This window comes from Trifolium pratense, linkage group LG7 (genome assembly GCF_020283565.1).
Source record: "Trifolium pratense cultivar HEN17-A07 linkage group LG7, ARS_RC_1.1, whole genome shotgun sequence".
In the NCBI taxonomy this organism is placed as follows: domain Eukaryota; kingdom Viridiplantae; phylum Streptophyta; class Magnoliopsida; order Fabales; family Fabaceae; genus Trifolium; species Trifolium pratense.
Window position 1 is genome coordinate 25535148 of NC_060065.1, and position 9892 is coordinate 25545039.

The 9892-nt window shown below is 34.4% G+C and overlaps 1 protein-coding gene across 1 annotated transcript; it reads right to left on the reverse strand.

Annotated features, from left to right (window-relative positions):
* Positions 1-5956: 5956 nt before the first annotated feature.
* LOC123895298 (30S ribosomal protein S20, chloroplastic) lies at positions 5957-8403 on the reverse strand. The gene is made up of 3 exons (XM_045945552.1): positions 8160-8403; positions 7907-8073; positions 5957-6374 (listed from the first exon to the last, which is right to left on the reverse strand). Exons 1-3 carry the CDS (start codon positions 8293-8295, stop codon positions 6144-6146), a joined length of 534 nt encoding a protein of 177 aa, XP_045801508.1. The 5' UTR covers positions 8296-8403; the 3' UTR covers positions 5957-6143.
* Between the last annotated feature and the right edge of the window lie 1489 nt (positions 8404-9892).

Genomic DNA, 9892 nt, shown 5'->3' on the forward strand with positions numbered 1-9892 from the left:
AGTGGTACAAGCTATTTCGGAAGCGGGGAGAGGGAGTCATCGTGGGAGTGCTTTGGTTCATAAGATTCGTCAACTACTTGAGATGGAATGAGAGGTTGTTATTCATCACACTTACCATGAAGCAAATAAATGTGCAGATGCTCTTGCGAATATTGGGTGTTCATTGAGATCTGGTAGTATTTTCTATGATATGTGTCCGTCGCAATTAAGTAGTTTATTATTTGCTGATATGTTGGGGATAATACCCCTAGACTAGTCATTATGTAATGTTCTCTTTGGGCTTAGGCCCTCATCATTATAAAAAAAAAAAAAAAACCATTAATCTATTTAATAATATAATGGCAAAAAGACAACTTATATATCTTAATTTTTTTGTCAAATTTTTTCTTTTTACAAGAAGATAAAATAATATATTTACAAAATTGAGTTTAATTGTTGTGCATTGTCAGTGTAAAGATTTTTTACACATGCATCCAATAACGTGTTGCCACATCATTTAATGAACATGACACATCATGTGTTTTTAAATACCATACATCATGTGTTGATATATTATTGGATGCATGTATAAAATAACTTTAGACTCACGGTGCATATAAATTAAATTCTACAAAATTATATATACGCACACACTAAACTGTTATATTTCCATGAGCTATACATGGAGAAGTATCTTTCAAGCTAGTTGGGTCCTTAAAAGAGGTAGCTATTGGTCAATAGGATCTGGTCAAGATGTCAATATCTAGGATGACAATTGGATTCAACAAATTTGCACCAACTATAGGAGCAACCCCAAGCCTAATAACTTGAACCTTACTAAAGTAAAAGAACTCATGGACAGTAACTATAATGAATGGAATATGGATATTATTAATCAGGTCTTCCACCCCTATGAGGCCCAAATGATTCTTAACATTCCAATCATCGACAAAACTCAACCTGATATACTCACTTAGGACAAGACACAAGATAGACAATATTCAGTTAAGGCTGGCTACCATGCCATCATGGAATGGGGTAATCACTCAAATGCAACTACTTCTAATCAATCTCCGGATATCTGGAAAACTATCTGGAAGCTAAATGTGCCCCCTAAGCACAGTCATCTTCTATGGAGAGTTCTTAATAATGCCTTACCAGTTAAAAGTAATTTGTTCAAAAGAGGGGTCAGATGTGATCCTCTATGCCCTCGTTGCTCAAATACTATGGAAACTACTCATCATGTATTTTTAGAGTGTGAATGGGCAAAACAAGTGTGGTTTGCCTCATCTCTAACACTAAACATAGGGCAAAATCATCTTACTGACATCTACGACTAGATCAATTATATGATAAACAACACTAACAAGGAATACTTAGAAAAGATTACAACAATCATCTATGGAATATGGTATGCGAGAAATATACTAGTCTTTCAGGAAAAACACTTACCTGCTCAAGATATTAGCTCGACAGTGTTCAATCAGCTTCAAGAGTACCAACTCCATGGCTTTGAGCAGCAAATCCAAGTCCCTCATGTGAAAACGAACGGTTGCAGGAACGACACTAGCTGGAGTCCACCGCTTAGGGGCATCCTGAAGATCAATGTGGATGCTCACCTAAGCAGTGATGGCCATTGGTCGACAGGTTTGGTCCTAAGACGGTCGGATGGAAGCACCGTCAGAGTTGCAACTAGGGCTCACAAAGGGATTGCAGATGTTGTGACGGGAGAAGCCATGGGTTTAATCTATGTGATAGATTGGATGAAAAAGATGGGAGAACGAAACGTGTTCTTTGAGCTAGATTCGCAAACTTTAGTCAGAGTTGTAAAGGGAAACGATGAGATTCGAAGAAGCTGGGGGAGTGTTGTGCGGCGCTGCAAGCTCTTTCTCAAAGACAACCCTAACTTTGATATTGGGTGGGTGCGAAGAAAGGCTAACCAGACAGCCCGTGATTGGCAAAATTGGCCGAATTTGAGCCCAACAAAGAGTGGATCAATGATATCCCCTATTGTATCAAACCTTTTATCCAAAAAAATAAAGGCAATGTAATCTCTTGTCTTGTTTGATTAATAATATTTTCTTTCCTTAAAAAAAAACTGTTATATTTGCAATATCCATCTTTAGATTGTTAATTATTATCCACTATTGATTTAAATAATTTATTATTGAACAAAACCATCAAACTCCCCTTCCTTGTGACGTTGATTTCTACTTCATCATCCTTCAGAGGCCGCATCCAACCAATGTAATTAAATAGTCTTAATATGTTGTGGCCATCCACTGAAGTTAGTTTGATAGCAACACATGTATATCTTTTTATATCTTAGTTCACTTTAGTTGGATCAAATGAGAGCCAAAAATCTTTTTCAAAAAATTGATTTGTTTCTCCACATCCAAATTAAGATCCCAACATGCTACCATAAAAATAGATTTTTATCCTTCCTTGTGTACTCTATGTTTCTTGTCGGTAAGAGTCTTAAAGTTCATGTCCTTGCAATTAAAAAGTAAAAAAAAAAAGAAAGAAAAGTAAAACCATCATAAGCTATTAACCTTATCCAAAAAGGAGCAAAAATTGAAGAAAATCAGATTTGACGGCATCGTGCCACGATGGAAGAATAAATTTTGGGAAAATCTACATAACATATTGTGTCACGAAGAAGAATTTTTGAAGCATCGTGCTACGATTGCACGAAGAATGGCGTGGAGCACGACCTGAAGCCCAAGAAACTCTATAAATAGAGCCTTTCACCAATTCAAGAAGGAGAAATCCAACAAGTCCCAAAGAAGGCAAGGAGCTCAAGGAAGGAAATCTCCCATTGGGAGTAATTCTCCTATCGCTTTATCGAGGTTATTCTTATGTGTAATTTTATAAACTATTTTGTTGTGATGATTACTATTATGAGTAACTAAATTTCTTAGGTTAGGTCGAATAGATGAACTCTCCTAGGATGATTTGATCCATGTAATTGGTTTGAAAAAGATTATATTACTGACAATTCAGTTTATTATCTTTAATTATCTTTTGTACATTCATGCTAGATTCATAGGTAATTAAATTCGTATATTTATGAATCGTTCTTAAGATTATCTACGTCGTGACTAAGGATAGTAATATTAAACTCGAGGTTAGAGATTTGGGATAATTAGTCTAACCGACACTAGGGATAGTAATATTAAACTCGAGGTTAGAGACTATAGAATTAACGTTCACCGAATTAATGCGTTCATGAATTCCAACTTTGCTCAAGGGCATGTGTCTTTACTTGAATAAGGTGATTTTAGTATGCAAAAACACATCTCACTACTTTAGGGTTAATTCGTCGTGATAATAAAAGGAATTGAAAGGGAATATAACGCCACATTACCAAATAGGAATATAGGAGGGATTCGACAGCACCTAACCAATCCTTCTCAACTTAAATTTCTCAAATATCTCAAAAATATCTTTTATAAGTGAATGCAAATTTTTAGTCTACATCCTAACTTCATACTAATTACTTTGTTACACAATCTCTATGGAGACGAATCTTTATAAATATTATTACTTGACAACAAAGTTGGTACACTTGCCAAGGGTCAATCACCTAGCTCACGTCATTATGTTCGTACAAGATGAGTGGGAGGCCAAACCGAGGTCTAAATGATTGCATAGTTGAACTAAGGGTGAAGCTCAGCATGACCTGCATGACCACACTGAACTTGTCGTGATGAAGGTTGAGCTCAACATGATCTGGATGGTCAAGCTGAGCTAGGCATGAAGGAGCTCATGGTCGAGTTGAGCTAGACATGTTGAAGGTGGAGCTCATGGTCGAGTTGAGCTAGGCATGCTAAAGGTCGAGCTGAGTTGAGCAAACTGGAGGTTAAGCTCATGGTCGAGCTGAGTTGAGTATGCTGAAAGTGGAGCTCATGCTCGAGCTGAGCTGAGAATGTTGAAGGTTGGGTTGAGCTGAGCATGCAGAAGGAGAAGCTCTCTCGAGCTGAGCTGGTCATGTTGAAGGTGGAGCTATTGGTCAAGCTGAGTTGGGCAAGTTGAAGGTGAAGTACATGGTTGAGCTTAGCTGGGCATGTTGAATTGGACTGAGTTGAGTATGTAGAAGGAAGAGCTCCTGCTCGAGCTGAGATGAGCATACAATGACATGAATGGTCAAAGTGTAATAGAGTTCACATGGTATGGTTCTCCATACCAGTCCACAGTCCACCAAGCGTCAAGTCTGGTAAAACTTGGACGTTTGTTCTCCATATTATTAGTACTACCTGAAGTCTCTCTAGTATCTACTAATTACTTTGATGTTTTAATGCTCCTAACTTGCCTAACAAATATATATAATGAGAAATAGAGAATTTTAAATTTGAATATAAACTCTTGTAAATCAACGTTATAAATTTAAAGTCGTTCAAATTGTTTTTCAAACTAATGAGCATCATAACAAAATATATAATAAATCAAAACAACGTCTTACTCAAACTCAAACAATGAAATCATAACTCTGAAAAAACTACGTATTTAAAACACTTTCTTTTCTTTACCAAAAAAAAAAAAAAAATTTCTTTTATTACATTTACAAATATAAAGAATAACATTCTTGCTTATGGTTGTTTTTAACCTTAAGTTGATAAGTTTGATGATTCATCCTTCCTATTTGATATCCCATGCCTGATGCTGACAAGATACAAACAAATCAATATAATCATAAATTAAAAAAATGTACTACTAGGCTAGGACTTATCATCTTTACATAAAAATGAAGCCAAGTGACAAATGATCACTTATTATTTCTAAAGAGAGATGCATGCATGTCTCAATTACATAAATAACTGTCGTCTGGGAAACGTAACATATCAGACTGATTTCGTGTATTAGTCAGAAGTACGACCAATCACGCTATTCCTTCAAGCTCTTTTTTTTTTTTTGAACCAGCTATTCCTTCAAGCTTAACTTATCCGTTTAGGGCATGTTTGATGTAATAAAAAGATATGGTACGACAAAATTCATCTAAAATCTCTTTAAGAATATGTTTGGATGAGAAATTTTAACGAGGGAAAGTAATGTTTCGAAGGAATTAAAATTATTTGAATTAAAATTTATTATTTGAATAATAATTTAAAGAATTTGTGAAATTCCAAGAATTTTGAAAAGGATTTGTTCCTTACAAAAATGAGGAATTTTAAAATGACACCTAATTAGAGAGAATTGACAATTCTCTTGTATTTCTAAGTTCTAACTAGTATATTATGAGATTATTTTCTTTTTTAATAATATTTATGCGTTTGTTTTGATATATTATTTGAGTAAAAATTAGGTTAGAGAAGATTTGAGTTATCACGTAAACAAGCTCTTTAATTTAATGCCAACAAATTGGGTTAAAGAAGATTTTTTTATTTTTTTTTTCTTAATAGTGAGTTGGAGAAGATTCAATTGAATGTCACGTAAGCAAGTTCTCTAATTGAATGCCAACAAAGTGGGTTGGAGATTTTTTTTTTTAATCTTTTTTTAAATAATGGGTTAGAGAAGATTCAATTGTTTTACAAAACAAATAAAAAAAATTAATTGAATGTCACATAAGTAAACTCTTTAATTGAATGTCACCTAAGCAAAATATCAAAATGTACAAGGGAGAAGGGTGTTTTGCTCTTGGAGGGAAGGTGGGAAAATGTTCTTGATCTTATTAACTTTTGAGAGAATATGAGGGGATATGTTTTTGTGATTTTACACAACGAAGGATGGCTCCACCTGTTCCCAAATCCCAAGTCACCATCCTTCTAAGGATCCAGAGGGTATGTTCCTTTAGGAAGTTACTCTATTAAATAGGGGATGTGGATCATTTTATACTTTCTGTTTTGATTTCTAGTTGTAAATGTGGCTCAATAGGTAGCGTTTATGGCACGACTGATAATCACGAGCAAGACTATAACAACCAAGTTTTAACCAGAGGTGCTTAACTTAAGTTTAAGGAGGCATGCAATGCAATGCAATATAAAGAATACAACAATGGCTAATTACGAAGATGCTGTTAACATCAAATGAGAGTCTCTCTACATGATGATAGTACACTAAACCACTTTGAGCTGAAGTCAAAGAAAACTAAAATACAAGATTTGAGCCGTGAGAAAAATATGCGTTAAGTACTCACTTTGGTACATATAAAGGAATTAACGACTATTTCAGGCACCGGCTTGAGGAACAGGGGCATACCAGCCATGATGGATTTCCACTGCCTTCTTTCTTCTGGCAAGCCGAGACTTGCGATTTGCTCCGGTGTTTCTATGCAATGTTCCAACTTTCACTGCTTTGTCAATTATAGAGTATGCCTCTCCAATCATCTTCTCAATTGTGAGGATTTCTTCCGATTGTGCATCAGATTTCTTTTTGAGCAATTCCAGTGCTTCCAAAACCTACAGATCATTGATAGTAAGATAATTAAAAAATCCCTTATGTAAATAAAACTACAACTTGTTTGTAGTATCCTATCTAATCTTGTTTCTCTCCTCTGTCCTCCCAATAATTATAAAACATCTTTAAGGACAAAAATCATCAGAAACTAGAACTATGAAGCACACACCCTTCTCCTTCCAAACTGTCGAAGTGTCAAAAAATGTTTCCATTACCACCTATACAACACCCATATTACATAGTACGTCGTTGGATACTCCTCAGCAAGTTTTCTATGAAAGAAACATTTTCTATTGACTTGGACATTCGCTCATTGAGTATCGAGGAATCAAAGAATTAAATCCAAAAATACCAAATAAAAGTAGATCAATTTTTTTTATTCCCGAAGAAGTGCATATTTTACCGAATCTTCTTCCATAATGGTACGGAATAATAGACAGCAATACCTATACTTCACCTGAAATTAATCACTCCATAGAACGGACAACTAAGAACAATCATGTCATCTACCCTAAAGTCTTGCAAGAGAATTATGCAAACAGCAAATGGGGATAAGAGAATATTGAATACCATTTGTTACTGTAATCTGTAACCATTTATTTCCAGATGGCACATTCTTTTTTTGAAACAAAACATTTTATTATTTATGAACGCCCATATTATTAATAAGAGAAAATATAAAGGGATACTCAATGTCTGAGTCAATGCAAGCAACCTGCCGAAACAAACTATAATGCAAAATTTGGTTGGAAACCAAATCTGTGCCCAGCAACTTGGAACAAAAAGAAAATGTTACTTTTCTGCATAACATTTTCCATTTTCTTTCCCACTATCCCATAATACTTTATCACATCACACCATTTGTTTCTATTCTTTCGCTCTCGCTCCCTTGTGGCATACTATCAATGGTCCAAATTTTCACAGGAAAGTTGCACATTATGGGTGATTGTGATTAACATCACTTTATAGCAAAAACACGAACACAACTCCTAGGTTTGAGTGACCACTATGAGGAATGATTCTCTAACTTCAGCCAGCGAAAATCACCTACTTTTCTCTCTATCTCTTTCTTTAATCATCTTTATCTCTCCATTTTACTCACTTCCCTCACTAAAAAGACACAGTGAATGGAATAAACATGATAGAATATAGATTCAATACTTCTCGGTTCACTTACCATTTCCATTACAAATTTTTTAAAACACATTCAACATTTTTAGAAATTTTGTAAAGTAAAAAACACATTTTTCATCACTTTGAAAATGCATTTTCCCTAGCTATCATTCTATCTATATTCTCTGTACAACACAATTATTCATTACACGAGTCTTCCATCTCTTTGTTACCAATTTAAAATGAACACAAATTTTAGAGTGAAGACCAATTGGTCCCTCACAAATTTTTTTACGAGACAATTAGTCCTAACAAAAATAAAAGCCAAATAGTCCTTTCATGCCGAGGACTAGTTTGTCCTCAATTTTATGCTATTTTTCTAACGGAAAATGAGGGGGGTATTACATTACTGTTATGCTACCTTCTTTGTACGGGTTCTTATCTCTGATTTACGAGCTTTGTTGTAAAGGCGACGTCTCTCGGCCTGTCGAGCTCTCTTTTCTGCCGAATCAACCTTCTTCGGAGCCGCCTCACAAACTACAACGCCACGCCTCTGCCTCTGCACCGTACTCAACGACGACAACCTACCTGAGAGAGAGAGAGAGAGAGAGAGAGAGAATGAGAAATATTGTATTATTAATTAATCGGAAGAAGAGAAACTTTATAGAACGAACCTTGTGAAAAAACAGTGTGGGAAATGTTTTGGGAGAAACTTAGAGAAGCGGAATTTGAAGTGGAAGAAGATGAAGATAAGGTAAGGTTCCTGATTTTGGATGGAAGGTTCAGCAATGAGCATGAAACTGCTGCCATATCTCTCTCTCTTTCTCTCTCTTATCCCTTTGTTGTTGAGTTGAGGTTCAATTTCAATTCAATTGGATTGGATTATGAAATCTTGAAATGAAGGATTGCTCAACGAGTAACATAATCTCTATACTGCCCTTATTCTATTTTATTATTTTCAAAAAATAAAATAAAAAATAAAACCCCAAAATTACTCATCTACTACTAATCTATTGTATCTATTACTACTAGTATATTAAAATCGATTACGACAAGAGTTACTAATTTATCCTTATTACTTTTAATCACATTGCAAGTTTTATATTCTTCATTGTAATTTCACTATAAAAATATATAGAAAGAATATATAAGATAAATACAGTAAAAAGATGATATGCATACAAATAGGAACAAACACAAAACAATCTTTACATAAAAATTTCACTAAAAAATAGTATATGAATCTATGCATAAAAATAGGAACAAACAATATAAAGATTATAAAAAGTTTAGTCAATAAAACTTTTGTTTGACGGGTTAAGTTTTTTATTTCTAAGCCGATACTTTTTCAATTCATACTACCCATGTTGTTGTAATGGCTATTTTCTCAAAATCAATTGAAAAACTTTGGCTTGTATAAAGATGTGACTGCTATTTGCATAATTACGAGGAATTTATATCAAAGTCATGTAAAAAAATTAAATAAATAAAAAAACAAAATAAAATCGGCCAGGTTGGGCCAGCCCATATATACAGTGGCCCACTAAGTAGGATCGGATTGGGCAGGGCCGGATCAACCCATTTAACACCTCTTACACGTAGAACATTTATTGCCGATGTTTTCTCTTTAGGCCTCCATGGTTCTTTTTCTCCTGAATTTTATTATTTTGCCATTCAATAAAAACTTCTGTTGCCATGAATCAAATTTTTTTTGCCTTGAAAAAAATTTCGGTTTCTGTTAATCGAGTTGAGATCCTCTCCATTTTCTATCATTTTCATTTCTTCCATTACCAAAATTTTTAAATATTTTTGGGTGTATAAAAAATATTTGGACCCACTTAATATCACATTTTTGCATTTATATTCCCAAAACTATACAATAATGGAAGAAATGGAAATAATGAGAAATGGAGAGGATCCTAACTCCTGTTAATCAAATTTTCCTTAAATTTGAACTAGAAAAAACTTTGGTTTGTGCGAACCAGAGTTTTTATCAAGGACAAAATTGGAATATTTGGAGTATAAAAAATACACGTTCCAGAGAGAAAACATCTTTATTGCTACGTGTTAAAACCTTTCTTCTCCTTTTCTTCATAGCCACCGCCCCCACCTTAACCTAGTTTTTTTTTCTTGATCTACCAAGGAGGGGTGGTTTTAGGGTCAATTTTTGACCCAAAATCACCCCTCATAGTTGTTTTTTATTTTCTTTTTTTTTTTTATTTAAATAAGTGATCTTCACATTGATCAAGTTTTTATTTTGTGTTTTCTTTTTTGTGATTTCGCCGTCTGAGTGCGGCGTTGTGTTGTTCGTCGTTTTGTGCGACGTTTTTGTTGTCCCGTATTGTTGCGGTGTTCATTGGATTTATATTGAAAATATCAGCTTCAGTCAATTAGAGATTCAACCAAT